The 23370-nt window shown below is 40.8% G+C and overlaps 1 protein-coding gene across 1 annotated transcript in view; it reads left to right on the top strand.

The window, feature by feature from the left end:
- The window catches only part of CRACD (capping protein inhibiting regulator of actin dynamics), a 42097-nt gene that overhangs the window by 5651 nt on the left and 13076 nt on the right, over positions 1–23370 (top strand). Inside the window, exons 2-3 of the mRNA XM_086464452.1 lie at positions 11115–11250; positions 21325–21489. Of these exons, the coding sequence (XP_086320578.1) occupies positions 11131–11250; positions 21325–21489 (285 nt within the window). The 5' untranslated portion in view covers positions 11115–11130. The remainder of the gene's footprint in view (positions 1–11114; positions 11251–21324; positions 21490–23370) is intronic.

Raw genomic sequence — 23370 nt, 5'->3', positions numbered from 1 at the left:
ATTCACTATTACTCATCTCTTCTATCTCCATTTTAGTTTCTGAATATTTAATTTTCATTTTGCATTTCATGTGAATGAGAACAACTCATCTGTGTCAAACGTGGCCTTAGTTACTAACTGCTGATCAATGGCGTTAACTCTGGTTGTCATAGAGACTGGCCTGAAAAATTAAGGTAATTATATTTTCCTTGTCTCTCAAGTGGCTCTTTTATTATTGCTCAGGTAATTACCTGACATGTACCTTGAAAGAATATGTAGTGATTGATTAAGTAAGGCAAAAAAAAAAAAAACCCAATCCGGAAAAACTGCTCCATATCTTTCTTTCTGGACTTCACATTGCCTCTTGAGCAGTCCCAGCCTCTGCTCTGGTGGCGTATTCACCCTGCAGCTCAGATTTCCATGTTGTTTCAATGGGTAATGTGCTTCACCTGAAGAGTGTCTCCCATGTTACTTTGCAGGGTTTAGTAAAAAGAGTAGGATGGATGTTATGGTCTTCTTTTCTTACCATTGTCCTGTACTACCTGTAAATATCAAATTTGGTGCAGATGACATTCAGTAGCAGGACACGAAGATTTACGTTCCTGTTCCAGACCACCTCAGGGATTTCACTAAAGGCTTGATCCCAAGGTACAGTCTGGTTTTGGCACCTCATTTAGAGGGACTCTTATCAGGCAGACATATCAAAGTAGTTGTTGGCATACAATGTGTCCCAAAATTTCCAAAAGCAGCTCATGATATTTTCAAATCTTCATAAAGTGAAGTCTTGCTTTTACCTCCAACTCAAATTTCTAAGCCTAATGTATAAACTTTTAATGTCTGTGTATTGTTTTTCCTGCATGACTGTAAGAGCATTTGATCTCATGAAAATGATTCATCAACAGTTCAGCTGTTCAGTTTCTAAATTTGAGAGCGGGGAGGAGGGAAACCCAACAACCTATAAATGATAACTTGCAAGAATCTGTTTTGTTAAGATAGGAAGAATAAGAAAACTTTATTTGATATATTTGTTTATTAGCTGGTAGTATAATTATACATTCATAAATCCTTATGAATTGAAGGTACTGGCTAAACATGAAAACAAACAGACCTAGAGAATCACAAGATTTTGTGGTTTGGGTCCAGGGGAACATCCTGATTCCTTCTTGGACAATTTCAGCCACTACTTCTACAGTTCCATGGGGATGCAGCATTGGGCAGTTCTATATGAAGTAATCTAGATGAACAGTAAAAAAGTGATCTGTCTACCTCCTTGCACCTTCAAAAAGCTCCCAAGATATCTTCTCTCTGTCATATTCAGTTTTCATACCCTGAGCAATTTTATTTTTCTTTTGCTTATTAGTCTGACTTTTGCAATTGGCTTTTGCCAGTCTCCTAATTTGCTTTCTAAGTGCCTCATTTTTAGTGCCTTCCTGACTCCAGTGCAGTGCTTTGGTGCGGTGGTGCTTGGCGTCCACCTGCTCCTGGAGACTTCATCTTAGCAGCACTGTGATTTCGGTATCTCTTGAAGACCAAGCAGAGCAAAGCAACATACAGACATTGCAAGACTTTTAGAAATGAAGCACGCTTGGATTTTCCTCACTTGTGTCAACTGACGTGGATCCACGTAGAACAAGTTTCTTATTTCTGGGTTATAAGGTGTATTGTGCAAACAAAGGCTGTTCCAGGTCAGGAAAGGTTGTGGCAAAGAGCAGGTTTTCTCTCTCCAGTTCTTTGTTTATATGTATCTCTTTACAGGATTCGTTACAGGTTTTGGTGAAATCAGCGTTGTTTCACTTTTTCTGTAATTTATATTGCATCTGAGCAGCATGGGAATAGGAGCCACAACCACCTTGTAAGTGGCCATTTCTGATGTGTACTGAGTGGCATGTGGTCGGGGCGGAGGAGTGGAGAAAGCCTTCCTGAAATGGTGTCTTGACAGAACATAAGACTAACATCATGCTCAGTGTTTTTGTAGGTCTTACCCTGTCTTGACACCTGTGGTGGTTTGACCCTAGCTGGACACCAGGTGCCCACCAACGCTGCTGTATCTCTCCCCTCCTCAGCTGGACAGGGGAGATAAAATATAACAAAAGGCTCATGGGTCGAGATAAGGACAGGGGGATCACTCAGCAGTTACTGTCACGGGCAGAACAGACTCGGAGAAAATTAATTTAATTTATTACCAATCACATCAGAGTAGGATAATGAGAAATAAAACCAAATCTTAAAAACACCTTCCCCCCACCCCTCCCTTCTTCTTGGGCTTAAATTTACTTCCAGTTTCTCTGTCTCCTCCCCCCAGCAGCACAGGGGGATGGGGAATGGGAGTTGCAGTCAGTTCATCACATGCTATCTCTGCTGCTCCTTCCTCCTCAGGTGGGGCACTCCTTACACTCTTCCCCTGCTCCAGCATGGGGCCCTTCCACAGGGTGCAATCCTTCAGGAACAGAATGCTCCAGCATGGGTCTCCCACGGGGTCATAAGTCCTGCCAGCAAACCTGCTCCAGCGCAGGCTTCCTACAGAGTCACAGCCTCCTTTGGGCATCCACCTTCTCTGGTGTGGGGTCCTCCCTGGGCTGCAGGTGGATATCTGCTCCACCATTAACCTCCATGGGCTGCAAGGGGACAGCCTGCCTCACCATGGTCTTCTCCAAGTGCTGCAGGGGAATGTCTGCTCCACTGCCTGGAGCATCTCCTCCCCCTCCTTATTCACTGACCTTGGTGTCTGCAGAGGTGTTTATCGCACATATTCTCACTCCTTTTTCTGGCTGAAATTGCACAGGGCTGGGTTTTTTCCCCCCTTCTTAAATACGTTATCAAGAGGCACTACCACTGTTGCTGATGGGCTCGGCCTTGGCCAGTGGCAGGTCTATCTTGGAGCCAGCTGGCATTGGCTGTATTGGACATAGGGGAAGCTTCTAGCAACTTCTCACAGAAGCCACCCCTGCAGCCCCCCACTGCCAAAAGCTTGCCACACAAACCCAGTCCAACACCTCAACTCTTGCCTTACTCCTTCCTGTTACCAACTTGCTTAAGTCTTTGTGCTTCCAAAGCTTTCTTCTCAGGTATGGGAGCTAAGACTTTTCACTACTTGTTGCAACTTTATTACTTACTAGAAATTTGCACTGAATGCCATCAACTTGCCGTTTTTATTGTTTTTCAGCTGCTACTTTCCCTTTCCAATGTTTTCACTGCATTCCCCCTCCTAGTCATCATATACTTTATTTCCTTACAGATTCTGCATGGCACCTGGCTTTTCAGCAGCTGGTAAGGCCTACTGCTGGGCTTCTGAACCAAGCAGGGTTGTCATCTGTAGTTAGTGTACTGTCTTATTTCCTCTTCCTTATGAGCTAAATGCAATCACTATATAGTACTATTCCTGCCAGGGCTACTTAAACTTTTCACTTCCTTTTCTGTACATTTTGCCATATTTTAGAGCAAATGTTGCATAAACATATGCTGCTGTTTGATAGAATAGTGTCACAGGCAATGGATTGCCAGGTCAAGTGTGGAAGTTGGACCATTTGGAGCCCTGTTCCTTCCACTAGTCTGCATATTTCTATGATAACTCGTGAATTGTCCACAATCTTCAAGCTGCGTTAGGGATTCACTTGTAGAATTACTGGAAACCAGAGCGATGCCTTTCTTTGATCTGTATACTGAGACTTTCTGAGATTAGATGATTTGGTGAATAATTACATAACATCCATGTGTCAAGAACCATCTAGTCCCACCTCATTACCTTCTTGTCAGACAGCAGCAAGGACAGGGCTGCTCCCTTAGGGAATGTGAGTGGGGCACCAAGAGGGATCCCAGAGCAGGGTAGGGGCTTTGTTGCCCAGGGCCCAGCCCCACAGTATCTAAGCAAGGCAAGCAGGACAGATGCTGGGGTGGTGGCCAAGGCCGACCAGGAGTACAGATAAGGCAGATCTGAGGCTGAGCCAGGAAGTCAGTCTGTAGGTCAGGATCAGATTCGTTGATCTCACCTCAGGTCCACAGCTGAGAAGGCAAGGCCAAGGGCAAGCCAGGAATCCAGTCTGCAAATTGAGGTCTGGATCAAGGGGCTTCATGGCCAGGCACAGTTGGGGCTGAGCTGGAGACCAGCACTCCTCCAGCATAGCTCAGGCAGGGACCAAAGCCTCAACTGTGATCTTAAATAGAGCTCCTGGACCCATGTGGGTGTGTGGAGGTCCCATATGAGGCTGGTCCTGGATGTTAGAGCTTATTAGTACACTCAGGTCCTTGATACTTCCCATGATTATTTTTATGCCCTTAATTATCGCTGTTAGTTAGGTTATTACCATGTCTTAAAGATGCATCAGCTACTTAAGGCTAGGCTTGATCTCTACTTTTAAAATAAATAAATTTATGGTAAGTTCATAGGTTACAGATCCCCCGATGACATCAAACTGGAGCTTTGTCTAAGATACTGTTGCATGATGTCTTTGAAATGACCAGGGCTACTAACGCAGAGGGTGCAAAACAGGCTGTTTTCCCAGAGTTAGTGCCCTACGGTTTGGCACTTCCCGGAGGTGATATGGGTGCATCTTTAGATTGAGCAAAGAAATGATTTCTAAGTTTACTTTATGAAAAAAAGATCCCTTCAACTACCTTGCTGAAAAAAAGAATCTCCCTTTTGCCTGTTCAGCTTGTAAGGACCAGTTTACAGACAGTTGTAACTCAGAATTATGTTGCAGCGTGAACAGTATTCCCCATCCAGGCATGAGTTAGAAACAAAACTCACATGCCAGCATGACAGATGAGAGAGAACACACTAAAAATACAGCTCAGAATTACAATCCATTTTCTTCTATTACAGTATTTATGCATCTCTGGAATGACTAGAAAATGCAATTTATGTTTTTCATCTCTAGCTGCCTTGGGGACATTCATAGGAGATGCAAAGTGTTGGAATCAGATTCCATTTTTTAAAACAAAACATTAAGTAAAGGCAACCTGTCTCTGCACTTGTCATTTCCCTCAGGCACTATGCTGGGATGTGACTCTCAGATGTCTTTGAAGGGATTATACTAAGGGTCAATACCTGGCTAAAACAAATTCATTCTTGCTTTGCACACTTTGTGAATTTTTTAGTGTTAAAAATGGCTTTATCTTAAAAAGTTGACTCTGATCTCTAATGATTACAGAGTAAGTTTCTAATGGAAATCTGAAAGAGTGAAAGTCATAAGACTGGGGGTTTTTTGGAGTCAGTCTCTACAAACATAAAAGAACAGAACAACTCATTCTTTCCCCTTATTTTCCAGTTTCTATTTCTGACTCTTTAATATCAGAGTGGGAGGAACATTTATGACACACTGAAGAGGCAATTGGTGGTGCGAGCTTTCTCTACTACAGTAATGCACTGATAGGGGATTATGCAAGAGCTGAGACCTCATTGTTCCCTGCTGGCAAAACTTCCCCTTTTTAAGGACTCAACATTTGTCTTTGAGAGGAGAAATAGCTCTGGAGAAAAATGGGGTCTAAAACATAATAGCCACCAATACCAAGGTGAACTTAGCTTTGTATTCTGTGCCGTATTACCCCGGTACATACGCTGATGTACTTAAAGGTGCAGTCCCACAGCAGTATATGATGGTTGAAGTCTGAACTGCAGTTGTCCAACTCTTTCTGGCAACTCTCTGAACACGCAGCTATATGGAAGCTTGTGTCAGTGTTTGCTCAGACAAACAAGGAAGTTGTGTGGGTTTTTGACTTTTGTTGGGGTTTTTTTTGGTACTTAGTTATTCAGGCAGAACAGCTTTCTGAATTGTTTCATGTGAACCATGAGCACTAAGCAGGTGCAAAAGAGGTGATGGGAACACACAGGGAGGAGGATAAAGGGAGAAAAGATGATACCTCATCCAGTCCTGACTTCGAGTCTCTAGAGCTGGTGGAAAGTTACATCCTGAACAGATAACAATGCATAGCAGTGGATGGCTGATGGGGATCCAAACAGTGATCTCTCTCAGTTTTGTGGTCTTCATGGGAGAGGAGTAAGACTTTTGTAGGCTGAATGTGGTCCCATTCTGCTGTGAGGGATTTGTTTCACATTTCCTAGTTTCTTAGCACACACAAACACCTCAGCAAGAGTGAGTATAATGGAAAGAGGGGTTACTGCACAGAGGTTTTTGCAAGCCAGATTCATACATAGATACATTAGAGCTATGATACTTCCAATATCTAGGTAATCTGTTTTACCTGTGGTTTTCTGGGATTCTTCCAGAAGTCTGAAGTACCACAGAAGGTGTTCTCCCTTTCCAGGGGAATGAATTTATTGGCACTGAGTTAATCAAAGAGTCTGATAAACATACTCATTTTCTGCAGAAGAAAGCTAGTTAGGAGCAAGATGTATTTGAGACAACTCTTTTTACAGCTAAATACAGTTAAACCTGGGCTAGGAGTCCACGTCATGTCTGTGGTCAAGGTGTGGTGCTCATAGTCCATGTCTTGCTCTGTTTCCCACCTCTTTGACACTACTGGCTTCATTATTTGTAAAAATCCTGTGGGATGGTTGGTTCTGCTATACTTTTATGCTCTTGGGGTACCCTCAAGATAAAGACATATCCTGGTGCACTCTTTTTGTGCCAAAGCCCATGTGTATCAAAGAACCCCTCAAACATGTAGTGGTTCTTAAGCATTTCATCCTAATAAAAGAAGGTGAAAAGTATGTTCTTAGTTCTTAGTTTTGCTGAGAAACCAAGTATTCCAACCTATCTTCAGGAATCTGAAGAGGGCCACAGGTGTGGTAAAGAAAACTCTGAGAAAAAATGGAATTTTAACTTTGCTTTGAGAAAATCCATTTTGAAAATTTGTGCATTGGGACTGAAACTTGAACATGATACTTGGGTTGCAACACATCTTCAGTGAGATCAACTTTAAGGATTTGCTGAAAGTGCTTTGTATTTTGGTATAGCACATCCATAATTCATTTAATTTAGTCAGGTTTCTGGAAGTGAGTCAGATGATGATTCAATTATTTTCAGCACAAACAGCCTCTGAAGTGTCATCGTCGGTATTATCAACAGAAGTGCTCATAAACTGATGCCACTATTTTCCCACATCTATTGAAAGTGATATGGCAGTTTGACACTGTAATACCTTTGACCATGGCTGTGACTGTAGCCCGGGCCTCTGACATACCATGAATCTATCGAAAGCCGTTCCTGATGTTGGCATGAGTTTTGATTGAAGGGAGGGTTTTCTGAAGCGCAGTCCATAGATGCCGATAATGAGAATATTATTTTATAAAGGCTTCTGAGAAAAACTGCAGAGATAGGAATGGTGGTAGCAGTGAGGGACACTCAATTATTCATACTGTATTATGACTTCAAAGAAATTCAGTCTTTCCAAAAGTAGAACATGAAGGGAGTGAAAAAAGAGGTGAAAAAAGGAACTTTGTGATATAATCTGTCAAACTCTCAGCTGGGAAGATTGAAAGGATTGTGGGCTCTAAATAGGTAAAATAAGAGATCTTTCAGAAAGTTCAAGTAGCCTGGAAGTCATCTTAAATGCTATTCAAACTCACCTGTAAAAGAAACTAGGTTACTACAATGTGTGAATATGTTTTTTTTTTTTCCAATGTACTTTAGCCTACATAGACATTTAAGCAAAATTCTTACTGGTAATTGGACATGCGGCTATCAGAATTGCTCAGTCACCCAATTCTGAAATATCCAGTATATCTGCGAAGCATTTTGTGGGGATACAGCAGAGAGAAGTCTTGGGTTAATTCACTGTGGGTTTTTTGGTGAATGTTTCATGTGTTATGACAACTTGGAGTGTGTTTGTTTTGGTAGCAAGTTAATAAAAGAACAAAAGCAGACAAAAGCTTTCAAATATGTTTGGCCTCAGCTCTATGAAACAAAAATTTGTGATGCCATGTAATGAGGAAGTGCCTAAACTGAAAGCAGGTGGCTTATGGGAGCATGTCGGAGAGAGATGCTGAGATAGGCACTTGTCAGAGATAGAGTTGGACTTTCAGTGGTGAGGTACTTATGATTGCAGGTCACATGAAGCTCCCAAGAGGTTTCACATGACCCAGTGTCCCAAAATGACATTTTAACAAGTCTGATCAGCGTAGCCAAACCCCAATCTGCACATAGCCAAAAGCTAGTGTATTGTGTATCTCAGTCAGGAGATTCACTGGGTTAGTTCACAGGCAGGAGGTGAGACTAGATCACTAAAGTGTCCTCAGCTCTGTAGCAGGATGGGGAAGATCTTCATCAGCAGCCATTTCCTACGCAGTCCACCAGCAGTGACCTCAGCAGTTGCTCTTTTCTTCCATTCCAGGGACTCAGGTTATTGGGCAGTTCCCACTGCCAGAGCATCCCTGCTGCTGGTCAGCTGAAGTTTTGGGGTTTGAACTGCTAGCAAACCCTATTGAGTCCAAAAGCTGCAGGTTGGCTGTTCCCAACTTAAATATTAACAGATTCATTAGTAAGGTCATGAACAACTTGCAAACAAGTCACTGAACTCCTTGGTGCCTGAATTGCAACCTTTGCCTACTAATTAGTTGTAACAAACAATAGGGATAAACGTGAGCTGTCTAATTTTAAGTAGGAGAATGCCAACCCGCTGGACAGTAAAAGGGGAGAATGGTGTCATATGCACGGTGAATAGCTGTGAGACAAAGACACGAGTATCTAAGCCACAGTACTGCTGGAAAAACCTTTGAGAGAGGATCCTCTCTGGAGCACAATCTGACCTGGATTATGCATCCTCAGCAGATCTCTCAGCTCAAAGCTAAATCATAAACGATAAATGCACACTGGCCTTGCCTTCTGCACCTGCAGCAGTTTCACATATTGAACGATGTAAATGCAGGAGGGGTTGGCATCGTCTGGTTTGTCAAATTTTGCATGTTCTCCTCAGTTTTGGTTGTGAATGCAGACTTCTTCTCCCCTTGTTGAATGCCATGCTGGAGCTTTCAGTTCAAACAGACCTACATGGTTATAGGAAAAAAGCCAGTGTTCACTCAGCTTCATGCCAAACCACTCATTTTGCAAGCCAGGCCTGCTAGGAATTTGTATGTGTTTAAGGGGCATTTCTCAAACTGTGGTTCATGGGCTGATTCCTGGACAGTCGAGGAAGGTAGATATATTCAAATGCCATGCAATTTTAAAACAGCTCTGTGTACAGGTTGAGTCATGACAACTCAGTATAGAAACCTTTTCAGAAGAGGTTTTAAAAATATACTTTTATGGTTTCTCTAATACAAGGTTTCTAAAATAAGGCATTTTAGCAGCCAAAGACAATCAAGTTGTGGTTTTTATTTAAAAAAAAATAAATCTAAAATAGAGTATAGCATCAGTTAAATGTTCCTCCTCTTTGATGGCTAAAAATGCTGTGAAATATTGACCAGCTCTTTGCTTGATTGTGTGCTGTTTTGTTTCAAAAGAAGCACGTTGTTCAAATATTAATTCTGGATAAAAAAATTTTTTTTTCAGTTACTCTGTGATTGCACAGAGGACGAAATGATAGAGAGAGCTGTGTATGTTCTCCCCAAAAGCTTGGATTGATTGTTTTTTGAGTGCAGATGTATTTTATATATAAACTAGAGAGACGGAGAGGTTGTAGGGAGCTTTTTTGCTATTATTTTCAGGTTTCCTGTAAGAAATTTTGTTATAAAAGTTAAGAATAGCCTATCATTTAATCAGTTATAAAAGGTTAATGATACCCTATACAAGATTCTTCCTTGATAAGAAAAGGATATTGTTTTTACTTAAAAAGATTATGTTCACACCCCAAGAAAAAATGTGATGAAAATATAATAAATACATTCCAAATTTTTTTTTTTTCCCAAGGTATAAATAGAAATATCTTGAACAATTAGCACATTTTAAAAGGCAGAAAAAGATAATATACTGATTTTCTTAAATACGTAAGGATTTAATTTTTCTTCTTATTTTACTTACTCCTCTCTCTGGAAGTATCATCTTCCTTGCTTTTGCTGAAGTATTTGTTTATCATCCAACCCCTAACATTCTGTGATTCTGTGATCATGTTTTTATCACATGTAGAAGGTTGTGTTGGTTAGATTAGTATAAAAAGTATCTTTTTTTTCTTCCAGATTGTTTGTTTACTGAAGCTATAAATGGGTTCCATAGAGTTGCCAATAAGTTATTAAAAGGAGAGATTTAAGACAATCTCAGTTGTTTAGTTTTCTTCTACTGTGGCTTTTATCATGTTTTTATTTTACTGGCTTTCCACTCACCATGAAATATTCTAGGTGAGATAAAACATGTCTTTCAAACTTGAATATTTTTCCCCCAGAATGCCCCCAAAGCCCCAGGTAACAACTCACAAACCTTTTTTTTTTATTATTTCTCCATTTTCTTAGTGAGCGTTTAAAATTTCCAGTAAATTAAACCACTTTTTGTTTAATCCCCTTGCCTGTGGGTTTAGAACAGAGCCATATAACTAGGTCGTTCCTGATGCACTCTCCTCCTTGGCATCGATATCTAGTTTAACAGTAACACACGGGCATCTCTCGCTCTTTGTTGCTAATCAAACACACACAGGTTGGTGTAATAAGCTGGTTATCAGTTCGGGGGTTTGATGATAACATTTATTTGCCAGTGTGATCATACTCATGGTGGTAGGAACAGCTAAATAAACAGCTAAATGAGGTAGCTTTTTAAAAGTAGGTTACTATACTATACTAAGGTATGACCTCTTTTTGTGTTATAGAGCTACCTTTGCTTGGGGCCTTTCTTTGAATGTGCATGAGAGCAGGTCCCAAGCACTGGGACTAAGCACGAATGCAGGCATTCTTAAACATGCAGTCTGGTTATGTATGTATTCATCGACATCATCTACTCTGTATCCTGAAAGTAACATCGCAAGTAACAGATTTGAGACTAAGGAAAATTGATTGAACTTCTCAACACATCTATTAAAAACACCCCACTCTATGTCCTTCCAAGGAAGAAAACTGTGTGTGAAGGAATCATGTACCTTTGTTAAACTTTTGATAACAGAACATGTTTAGATATCTCTCTTCTAAGAAAGTTCAAAGCTTTTATGTAGAAGGCAAGAGGGAGGGAAAAATCTATACAGCAGGGCAGCTATGATATGAAGGGTCACCCTCATAGATTAATTGCTGTGCTTATTTATTTTTTAACCGTTTTTTCCAGGTCCTCCCATTACTCTATGGGCAGTCGAGCTTTTTCCCATGACAGTATTTTTATACCTGATGGGAGAACAGAGAGTGAACAGGCCATCCAAGCAATGTCACAGGAGAACGTTTTAGGAAAAGTCAAAACTCTTCAGGTAAGAAGTTGTAAGTGGGAAAAATATTAAAATGTGGTTGAAAATGGTCTACAGAATGTGTCAAAGGTGGCTAAAGGTGGGTTGCTTTTTCAATAGCCTTGGGGCAGTTTCTCAGCCATGTAAGTTGTCTGGACAAAAGCCATGTACATAATTTGGATAATCTGCGGAAGATCTAGGGTTTGGTCTTGAAGGTACATCAGTGATGCTGCAAGCAAATCTGCAGAAACGTCTGCGTCTTGTGGAACTCATTTCAATTGAACTCTTGATTTGGCCTGTCCTGATTTGCGTGCCTGAGACCTACGGATGTGGTACTGAGTAAAAAAAATGAGGGTGGTGTTGGCAGCAGGAAATAGCATGCAGAGTGATACTTCTTTGCAAAGGTGATTTAATGATCCTTTGATATGTATTACATTTTGTTCTCCTTTTTCTCCCTGTCCCTTGAGTCGTTCTCATGAAGGGTGGATATGTTTATCTCTCCAAAGCAAACGGCACATAAGTAACTACATAAACAACACGTTTGGGTATTTGCTTCTAAAGAGCTTTATATGACCTGCTTGCCCTTCTTTTCCATAAGTCTGTCCCAGTAGTGCTCTGATTTTTTGCTTTACTTGTTGTACATCTGTAAGATTCCCAGCTGTTTGCCTTTCTAGACCTTGAAAGAGCTGTCCTTCAGAAGCATGTTTCAGTTTATTGCTCAGGATGCTTACATGTCCCGTCAAAATGCTGATAAATTTTTTATGCTGTACAAGTGCCATGACCCTGTAGCTGACTAGTAAAATACCATTGATTGCTTTTACCTCCAAAGTCTACAAATGGTCCATCTTTTCTGGTGAGTGAGAGATCATGCACAGTAGGCGGATCTGACCTTCAGGATAAAATTGTTCCTTCTTCCTGCCTGGTGCTGTCAGCAGGCAGAGTGCCTCAACAGCACTGGCAGTGCTGACTGTGGATGAACTTTGAAGTAGAAACCACACTAGGACAGCTCCAATTTCTCTGTGCTGTTTTTTCTGCTTAAATTTCCCTGGGTCAGGTAGATTCAATGCATGCTACTGTCCAGGCTAGAAACCATTATATTTTAAATGACTGCTGACTCTGGACAAAGATGCGAGATAGCTGGACCTGTCTTGCAGCATGCTTGAGTGTCCTTTGGGTACAAAGGCCGCTGACTTCTGCAGGGAGCCATGCCCTCCCTATTTGTTGGATCTGTTGTCTTGGCTTCAGTACGTTAGCTTTTTTGTGAAGAACTTTTCACTTTGTAGGAGTGATTTCTCCCATTTCCAAACTGACCTTAAAATTCTCAGTGGAAATTATTGCCATCACTAAATTCAGAGACATGATAAAAAGTGCAGTTACTTCAGTTGCTAACAACCATCTTCACTAAGCAAATGGTAACTGAAGAAATTAAAGCAAAAATAGTCACCCTTGAAAGCTGCAAAATAAATAGCCAGTGATACACTTTTGCTTGTGTGAACTTTGCATAATCCTTTTTTTAGTTACTTACATGTATTTTAAGGGGGACTGTTGTTTCAGCTGCTTGATGTCGAAAGTGTGCTTACCTTTTTATTTAAATTGAAAGACAATAGTTCATTTTTATAATTTTAATATAGCTGCAGCCCAGTGTGTAACAACATCCCCAGTTCAGCTTTTCCCACTCTACTGATGATGGTGATATCCAGAGCAACGTGTTCAATCAGAAAGGAAATTAATAATATTGTAAATGACACTTTTAACTATTTACATGTTTACACAGAAATTATATATTCATCTAAACGTCCATGGATTTTTTTCATAACCCCATGGAAAGGCTCCTTATAACAAGCCCAGGGGCCACTTCTTGTATCTGCAAAACCTGCTGCCCAGCACATAACCGTCGCCGTTTCCCTAGCCATGATTTCTGCAACTGTTCCCTGAGTTTTAGGACAAGATCATGCTAAAATCCTATTTTAGGTTGTCCTTAGAGTTGAGTCCAAGATCTGACCAGTTATTTGGACTGTCATTCCTGTCTGAAGGCACTCCGTAGCCCATCCTTTTTTATGCTGTAGTATTCTAAAAGGAGACTGTGTTTGCTGCATGATTTTGCAGTCACAGAAAACACTGATACTCAGTCTCCAGTTATCAGAAGGTTGTACCTACTTTGAAGTCCCTTTCTGCAAGCTCAGTCCCACTGGGAATGTCTGTATTTCTTCAAATGGAGGAACAAGAGGAGACAATCATCTCTTCCGAGCAGCACTCCAGTCCTTAAAATCAATTCTGTGGCCACCTCCCAGTCCCAAGTCATTGCTGTGCCACCAACATTACTGTGGTTTTGCACAGACTTGTATGTTACAGTGAAAGCACAGCATTTTCAGTTTCCATTTGCCTGGCAAGATGCTCCTCAATAAAGAAGTGTGGCCAGGATTCAGTGCCTTGTACTGGCTCTGAACTCACTGTATCCCAAACAGAGATCAAAAGCTCTGCAGATTTTAACCTTTTTCAGGATTTTTTGGGGCATGGTATAATGAACATTCCTCGAAAACTTGAATCTTTTTTGGAAGAGGCACCATGCTTACCAACCCAACTGATAGCATGCTGAAAAGGGTTTTGAAGTCAGCATAGAAATGCAAGTCTTTTAATACTGGTGGTGCTGGATCTCATTCTGCTGACCAGTGAAGTGTTTCCCCCTTCTCGCCTTGCATTTCTGCTGACTTTGGAGTGTTGATGAACCCACAAAAAATGTTGTGTAATGGTGCAAAACTCAGTAGCAGTCTGAGCAGCTGGCCAGGTTATGCACCGGTTCAGCTCCTTATTGTAGGAATTCTCTCTTTCTGATTGTATGTAAGGTAAATTCATTCTTCTGGAATGGCTCTCATTTCTTTTTATTGATTTTCAGATTGGCAGTACTCATCTTATTAGGCTTTGTGTAAATGGATTTGGTCATGTTTGGAGGTTTTAGTGTGTGCTAGGAGTCAGGCTGAGAAAAGCCTGACTTCTTGTTAACCTCCAATAGCCTTTGTGTATCCTGAAGTTTTTTTGTGTTGGCTCAAGCCATCTGCTGTTGTAAAAGCAGTCTTTTCCTTGTCCTTTGGATCTGCTGAGATTTATTATTACCTAGTTTTTAAGGTTCAGTATAGAAAGCCAGCCTGAACCTGCTCCCATAAAGAGATGGTACTCAGGCACTGGTACTCTTAATGCTGGACTCATTTAGTTTCTTGGGATCTGGTGCTTTGCTTCTTGTACAGGACTGTGAATGAGACACAAGGAACATTTAAAGTCTACATCTAGCAGTGTGTCAGAACAAACTTAGACTCTGGGAGCTTGTTTTTACGTCCTTCCCTTTCATAGGTTAGTGGGTTGTTTTTTTCCTCACACCAAAGTGTATTAGATCAACTTCCTCACATTTTGCAACTGTGTCTCTTCTTCCTACTACTGATATTTGCCAGAAATGGTCAGCAAATGAACAGAAGACAGTTTTTGTTTCAGACTCACAAAAACTGTAGCAAATAAAATGGAAACTTGTTTTGAGTGTCAGTATCTTGATGCATCTAAGCCGTTATCTCCTTTTGCTTGACAATAATATGGTGGGGCATTGCTGCTGCCTCTGGAGGCAGGAGGACAGCTTGTTCTCCACCTCTTGCCTTCACTGGAAGTATCTTGGGTCGTCTGGCAGCCACAAGGCTGTGGCAGTCAGCTGCACGAAATATTAAAGGTTGACTATGACATATGGTTTATTGCATTTAGGAATTACTGGGCTACATCTTTTCTGTTCCGTGTGGCTACATGGTTTAAAACAAACAAACCCTCTGCTGTGTAAATGTGTAAAACACCCATTTATTACACAGATATTAATGATGATAAAACACACCTTGGGAATCTAGTCTTCTTGGTCAAATTCTAAAGGACCACTTTTTAAATTCACATTTCCCTGGCTCTGTAATGATGAATATCCTAAATCATTTTCTTCCTATCAGACCTAATGACTGTTCAGTTTTGGATACTGTTTCTTTTGCTCATTAGCATATCTTAGCTAATGATCGCTTGATGATGCTAATGATGCTTCCCCTACTGTGCTTTGCACATGCATTGTACATCTGTATTCTGCCAGCCATTCACATTGTTATTTCAGTCTGATACTACCCAGATCTCAACAAGGCTGTGAAGTCATTTGCTAAACCTCAAAGCTATTATCTTTTAACTTGATTCTCTGCATTTTACAGAATTGGGAGTGAATTTTCACTGCATGGTTGCCCAGCTTTGTATTTCTTACAATTAATTTCTTTGTTGCCAATATTTTCTAGTGCCAGTGCAGCCTAATTGTTTTCTTCACATTTGATAATTGTTTTCACTTTATTTATTAAACTGAATTTATCATTTTTTCTTAATCATTCTAGCATTTCTGGGGCAGAGCCTCATTTTCCTATGATCATATTAAGCCCTGGAAGTGAGCTTCCATTTTCTTTACATCTGCTTTGCTTTTGGTACTCTGCAAGGAGTACCAAATGCCACAGATTCTGTGAGTATCTTCGGGCTTTTCCAGAAAGTCTTGCTCTTAACATGTGAGCATCTATAAGTGGTCCATTGCCACTATATACTGAATTCTTCATTTGAATCTGGATTTGCTTCAAATACATATCTCTAGAGATCCATATACAGTTTTCTTCTTCACCATTCTTCTATTTTGGACTCTCCCAAAGTCTTTCTTGAAGTATAATGCCCCAAACACATGCTGCTCCAGCAATGGAGAGTGGGATAGTTCCTTCTCTGCATCTTATATCCAAAACACCTGTGGTAATACTTATTATTTTCCTACTTTTCAGTAGGTTTATGTGTTAATTTTACCTCTAGTTTACTTTCTAAAGCCTCTAGCTATACTGATGTAACTTCTCACACAATGCTTTCCAGTTTATTCTCTCCCTTTGACTTAAGCGATTTTTAAAATTTTTTATTTTTTTACGTGGGGTGTTTTGCTTGTTTAGATATGCTACAGATTTTCCTACTTGGATAAAGAAGTGACTCACTTCCATAGAAAGAACAATTAGGTAAACTGTCTTTTCAGCCTAGAAAAGAAATTATAAAAGAGAGAATATGATAGAGATGCATGAAATCATGAGTGGAATTGAGAAAATGAATAGAGGACAATTACTCAGTCTTTCACAGCGTGAGAACACATGAGCACCACGAGTAACACTTTCAAACCAAAACAAATATTTCTGTATGCGTAGTTGGACTATAGAACTCATCGTCATACAGCACTGTTATTTGTGAAATATTTATAAATATTCAAAGAGCAATTAAACAAATTCATAAAAGAAGAGTTCACAACTGGCTGTTGTCACGGTCCATTCGGTGGACTCGTGGTGGTTCATTTGCTGTGATCTCGAAGTGCAAAATTAAGGCCACCACACCAAAGGGATTTGCTTTAATCAAACAGTGAAACTTTATTGTTTGGCCATAAAGCGGCATGCAATAGGTAAAGAGGGTGAAAGGAAAGGGAAAAGTAAAGTGAAAAGAGGAAAGAGATCGATAGCTACCACCGTGGGTCCAAGGTATCCCTATGGTCCCAGCTCCAGGCAGTGTCCCACCAGTCCTAATGATTGTTGTTATCCTTGGCGGGGAAAGCTTCCAAAGTTTGGGTGCTGAGGGGCCATCTTTTACACCAAGTAACACACCTTGCTCCTCCTCTGTATCTCTGCCTGTTCTTGGCTCCATCGATGCTGATCAGTCTTTCATGACAGCAGTTATGCGGCCCACCTGGTCAGCTCAGGCTTGTCCCGTACCAGAGAACGGCACAGCACTCTTCGCGCCATGCAGCTCTCCCTCCCGGAGTGTTCGTACCACATTCCATTCTTGGGGTCAGCAACTGTGTCTCAGGCAGGCTGCTGCAGAGTCAAGATGTTAGCCTAACTTTTGGGGTACCTTATTGTCCATATCCCTGATGACAAGGTTGAGACAATGCTGTTTTCCGGACGGACTCTTACAGCTGTTGACTCCAAAAGTCCTTGGATGCCACCACAAGTCCTTGGAGCATTTACAAGGAAAATCCCAAATTTTACAAGAAAAACGGGCTTGCCCTGTTCGTATATGTTCCCAAGGCATTTGATTTTTGGGTCACTGTGAGAGACCGTACAGGACCAAGTGGAATTTCAACAGTATGGCTCTTCTTAGGAAAAGTATTATTAAGTCATTATTTCATAATTATATATAACTAGAAAACATAATTTCGTTTATTTATTTATCCAGGCATTGCAAACTGATATAAAAGATAGGTGTTTGAGTTGAAGGCAAAATATGACCAGTGTTTCTTCTAAGACTTGTATGAATAGAGTCAGCTGAAATAGTACACTCTGTTTTAATGATTTTTAACTGAGCAGAGTAAGCAGCTTAGCTGATCCGGTTTTGGATTCACTCCAGGCACAGAGCCATAAGAATGATGTGGTTTCAGGGGGCTGAGTCCAACATGCATGCAAGCAGGCATGTACACAGAAGAGGAGCCAAACTGGAGCGAAAGAGGAGATGTACAGCCTGATCTGGGCTCTCTGCCGGTTAACATGGAAAGTTTGTTCTTTGGCATTTCCTATGCAAACACAAAGAGTGCTTTGAAAGTCTAAGCTTTTTAATTTGCTGCAGGTGCCAACCCATACAGAGCAATTTGACGTAGGAATTTTATTTCTGAAGTTATTAATGGTAAGGTGGTGTAAAGATGTCAGTTAAATAGTATCACATTTTAGGAAATTATTTTGCATAAATAAAAGTATGCCTGTGTCATGGTCCAGTTACTGAGGGAGATTTTAAAAATTGGATGAGTGTGAACTTTTTTTTCTAAATTCCCAGTATTTCTTTTTCTTTATTAGATGCGCAGTCCTGCCCCTCACCTCACACTGAATGGCACTGCACTGATAGCCACCCGGGCTGGGTGTGAATAGACAAGCTCTCTTGCACCTCTTGAATCTTATAGAAAAAAAAGCAGGGATGAGGTAAACCTGGTCTGGAGAACAGCCTGATGATCCCATTCTGAAGCTTCCCTCTGTGTGTGATCCCTCCAGCCCCATCATCCTCCTGCTGTCAGCACAGTGAATTCTCAAGTACAGAGGATTTATAGTTTTGTGTTCAGAAATACATGTCTAACTGAAACTTTTGAGAAATTTAAAGCAGATGCTCCTTTTCAGGGAATATGGCCTCTCCTCAATGGCCTTGCACCTTAAATTGATGTATCTCTCCATCTCTGGGTAGGCCTGTCTGTGTGTGTTCTTCCAAGTAAAAGTTGTGGATTTTTTCTTTTCTTTTAGGGATTTTAGGATTGACCAGGTAGAGAACATATCTGTATGAATTTTTCTGAGAGAGGATAATTGCATTGTAGTTACATTATAAAGCACATTTTTAAAAAGAACAAGAAGCGGGTTTAACATTGCTCTTTGAAAGCAGTAAGAACAAATTTGCTCAGCAGTAACAGTAATCTATTTGAGATTTTGACATTTCGTATTCAGCATCAGCTCTGGAGACTAGAATGCACTGAAAGAAATTGGCCAGTGGAGAGCTATTAGTGGAAGATTTTTAGGCTTTTTTTTTTTTTTTTTTTTTTTTTTTTTTTTTCCCCAAAAAAGGCCAATAGTAAATGAAGAGCCTTCTGTCCTGGAAGGAATGTAAGGGCTACTAGGGTTTCTTCTTCAGTCTTCAAACTAATTTATGCAAGTCTGAGCAAATAAACTTTTAAAACTTTGAAGTAATTCAAACAAACAAACAAACCTGTGTACAGTCCATAAATATTGAGGATAGTCTATTTCCTGGAAATACCAGGAAAATAACATTTTAAACTATTATATACACAAATACACATTTTTACAGCAGAGCCCTCAAGCATCCTTGATGACAATTAAAAAGGCCATTCTTGTTCAAGCACAGACCGTTCTCCACAATAGCTCCATCACCATACAACTCCCACCATGCATTGCACACACATACTAGATCAAGAACTTGATCAGAAGATCAAGAGAGTAACATGCCATCCCTTCCTCCAAAACACGTTGCAAGCAGTATGTACATGCTTGCACGTTCTCACCATGGAACAGATGCACAAATCCTTGGTTTCTGGGGTAGTTGCTCAGGTAATGCTGGCAGTTCCAGTTTTCTGCCTGGGAGAACTATTTGTCTAGGAATATGGCTTTAGGAAGAAGAAAGGAGCAGCATAAACTTAGAAAATACGTTATCAAATTAAGAAGCTGTTCTGAAATAATTTTCTACTAGCATCAGAGGGCCTGCAAGAATAGAGCAGAATTACAGCCTTCACACTATCTAATACAGACCCATTTGCTCTCTCCAGCTCCCATTTACGCAATGGAAACATGTAAGATTTCAATTCAGAGAGCTGCACTGCTAACATGAAATTCTGGGAGGACTTGGTGAAACCCTTGCCTTTACATTATGGGTGCACTGCCAGTAATCTAGACGGGAATAAAACTGCCATTCAGAACTGCCCACTATGCCAAAATGATGTACTAGATGAATTTCATTCTTTCTGCCAAAATCCAAATGGGCATAAATAATGCATCACTCGATGAGGAGACAGAAAAACTATTCTTATTTAATAACCTGATTATAAGGAGTCTCTGCATGAACTTTTTGTCTTAATAGTTCATAGAGGAATCTGGTAATGTTTGGGGGTAATATGGATAAACTTTATACAAGAGTCTAATCCACTGGGCAGTGATGGCAAGCGAGGTTGATCTGACCTAAGTCCTTTTAGAAGTCCATCCACTGCTACTAAAGCTTATCTTCCCTTGCCAAATGTTCACCTAAGCCATGCTACAGATTCTGTGCTATAGGAAAAAAATAATATATTTGTTTTACATGTTGTCTGCTCCAATCTTCTGCAGTTCTCAGTGGCAAACTCATGTGAGGGGTCCGTGTATTTACCTGACGTTTCCACTGAATAGAAGCTGCACAGTTGAATTGAGTATCACTGAGTTGTAGATGTTCATAGTAATATAAGACAGAAATGGGAGATCTCCTTTGGAGAATTTTCTGTGCTTGAAAGAGAGTAATGCAGAAAAATAACTTCATGGTCCCTTCCTTCCTAACTGAGAGTGATTCCCTGAAATATTTCAGGAAGAAAAATCTGTCAATAAATGTTCCTTACTCCATTTACTCCTCCTGGAGAATTTCTTTTAACTCTTTTGCAAAAAATTCACTTTCAAAGACTACATGGTATGTGTCTCTGCAGTAGCCAGGATTGTAATTTCTCTAATTCACCCTACCAGAGGACAGATACTATATGCTACTTATTTTACTCATCTTACACTTGATATAATTCAAGAGTACTTTCTTGTAACCCTTGAGAGAAGATTACTTCAACAAAGAAAATAAATGGTGGGAAAGCTCTTTTATCCATTCATCTACTGCATGTCCCCTGCATAAAATTCTTTGTGCAAAAGCAATGGTGTGGCAGTGCAAGTGAGCATGAGCAGACATGACTTTGTGTATTGTTCCTGAGATCAAACATCTAAAAGAAGCTGGGTTTCCCCTCGTTTGAGAACTTGCCTCCTCTAAGGCAGGGTTATGCCAAACCCTTAACATTTAAAACTTACAAGTAAACATTACAATAAGGCTGTCTTTTAAGAACTACAGATGCATGAGATGCAGGGTTTGGGGGCTGGAGAAGAAAAAGATTGCCTTCTGTGGCAGTTTTACTCAGGGTACACCTGGCTTATAACCTTATTTCTTAGCAACAGTAAGGCTTCATAATTAGCTTTTATAAATAAAGTCTTATCCTAGGACATAGATTAAAATAAGAGAAGGGATGTTTCAAAATTCACAGTAAGTTTGCAAAAGTTGGCCACACTGACAAGAACTCAAGCTGATTATCCAAAATCAGAAATTGTGCAGAAAATTCCTGACCTACGTCACTTCGCGAGGAGAAGGAAGAGGGGTGCCCACCGTGTTGCAGCAATGTGATTCACAAGTTGATTTTTTTTTTTGTCCAGAGTCAGAAGTTGCCCTGAATGTTTCTGTGCCACTTCCAGGTGGAGAAGGGGTGAGTGCTAGACTTGGCTTGTTTTGCTCATAATATAAATACCTTTTTTTTTTTCTTTTATTGTTTTTCAGCAACAGTTGGCCAAGAATATAAAATTTGGGCAGCCTCCACAAATGACAATTTCCGTGAGGACAATGGGGGAGGCAAACACTAGTATAGAAGAGGATGTGTTGCTCAGTAGCCCCATGGAGATTGAGACTCAGCAGGATACAGCAATCTCAGACAGTGGTATTAAAGTAAGCACTTTAAATCCACATATTGATGGCATTATAGCAGTACTAAAACAGTAAAGTTCACTGGGGCGTAGCAGATGTCTCCAGTGAGGCGTAGCTGAGCTCAGCGGGCTGTTTTATGTGGGTGGGATCTCTCAAATTGTGCTTCTTAGACTGGTGAGAAGCGTGTGCTCTTGGCATCCTGAGATGAGTCCCGCAGAATTACCGGTTTGAACATTTGCTGTGAACTTCCAGCAATGCAGACATCACTCACAGTACAGATAGAAGACAGAAGATTTTTCTGAGACAGAAAATGTGTTGAAATGTGGATCTCCCAGCATGGAAAGTTGTGTACAGCATCAAATGGCAAAAGGGAAAATCATTCCAAAATGAGAGGGGCCTGGAACCTAAACCTGTAAAATCCTGAGTCTTGGGGTAAATATCCATTATTTCTCACGGACAGGAACCAAAGGCAAAGAAGGGGGAGAAACATTTTGAGAATGCTCCCTAAATCCAAATGTGCAGTGTAATTCAAATAATTATTCAAATTATCCATGAAGATTTTGATACCAGGAACTGTGGGCATTTAGGTGTACAGAAGGTTACAGACAGCGAAGAAACAAAATGAGTGACAGAAGCTCTCTGGAAACCCTCTAAGGCGAGACTGGTTCTTTGTGTTGCTGTAATGGCTGAAGGGAGTGTGGGGGACAGAGGGACATCCTTCCCTGCCTGGAGGAGGCTGACTTCGTGCCTGGGAACCCTTGGGGAAGGCACGCAACAACCCACCATGCACATGCAACCCTTAAGATCCTGGAGAGACACTGGGGCATGAGCCTCCGCTCGTGTGAAAGACAAAGGCAGTAAGTCTCCTCTGCAGCTCATGCCTACTTTCAGCCAAACACACAGAAGGGAGATTTATGGCTGAGGTGGCCAAAATTCTTCATCAGTGTTCAAGAGGCAACGTAGCTCCTCTGTGACCACTTCCTTCATGGCTGTGGTTGGATTTGTCAGGGAGCCAGGCATTTGGATAGGACCTGCACACTCGCACCTCTCCCTCTGCAGTCTGGAAGGACAAAAATGAAGCCAAAGTAAGGTATATTTTTTCTGCTTCACAAATACTCTTTTCTGAAGTTAAGGTAGATCAAGATCATCCTTTGTGCCTTAGACCACAAAGAGTGCAGTGGGACTGGACAGGTTTTGGCTATGTACCCTGGTATGGGGCAGGACTCTGTGTTTGAGACCAACATAGATTCTCTGCAAACAGCCTTCTTACTGGGTCCTGCAGGAGACCCAAATGTCACCTAGTGACCTCCAGCTCAAGGAAGAAAATAATTCAAGCACTAAAAAACCACTAGAATATCTTTGTGTAATAAGGAGGGAGAGATTCAATCCTTACCACCTCCTGTTTTACATATTACATTTTGAAAACAAAATTAATTCCCCTTTGCATAATTCTTTTTCCAAATAATTAAGAAGCAAACATCCCTACTCAGAGGAGATTGCAGACACAAACAAACTGATGCTACATGCATAGGTTCAGCCAGAGCACTCCTTTTCTCTTTCTGTGCACTATTCATTAGCTGCTTTACCAGACATTTCTGGTGCACAGCAGCTTGCCTGGTTTCTGCTCCTGTCTGCTGTTGGCCTCGTAACTCCTTTCCTTGTTTATCTTCATAGGTCCTGGGGGTACGGGGTGGCTTCTGTCAGGTGTTGGTGGTCAGGACCACATAGTGCTGCTCTACTTCAAACAGGTTTCCCATGTTGCTTTGTGACTTCTGATTTTCCCAACTGAGTAACTTGGATCGATGGCAAGAGTTCTGGGTTTCATGTAATCTGTATTTGGAAATCTGATTTTTTTAGGCTTTATACTAACAATCGTGTGCACCTGGTGTAATGGCCTCCCAA

The sequence above is a fragment of the Leptosomus discolor genome, chromosome 4 (genome assembly GCF_034619465.1).
Source record: "Leptosomus discolor isolate bLepDis1 chromosome 4, bLepDis1.hap2, whole genome shotgun sequence".
Classification (NCBI taxonomy): domain Eukaryota; kingdom Metazoa; phylum Chordata; class Aves; order Leptosomiformes; family Leptosomidae; genus Leptosomus; species Leptosomus discolor.
The sequence above is the reverse complement of the archived record's forward strand: the minus strand, read 5'-3'. Positions and strand labels throughout refer to the sequence as shown.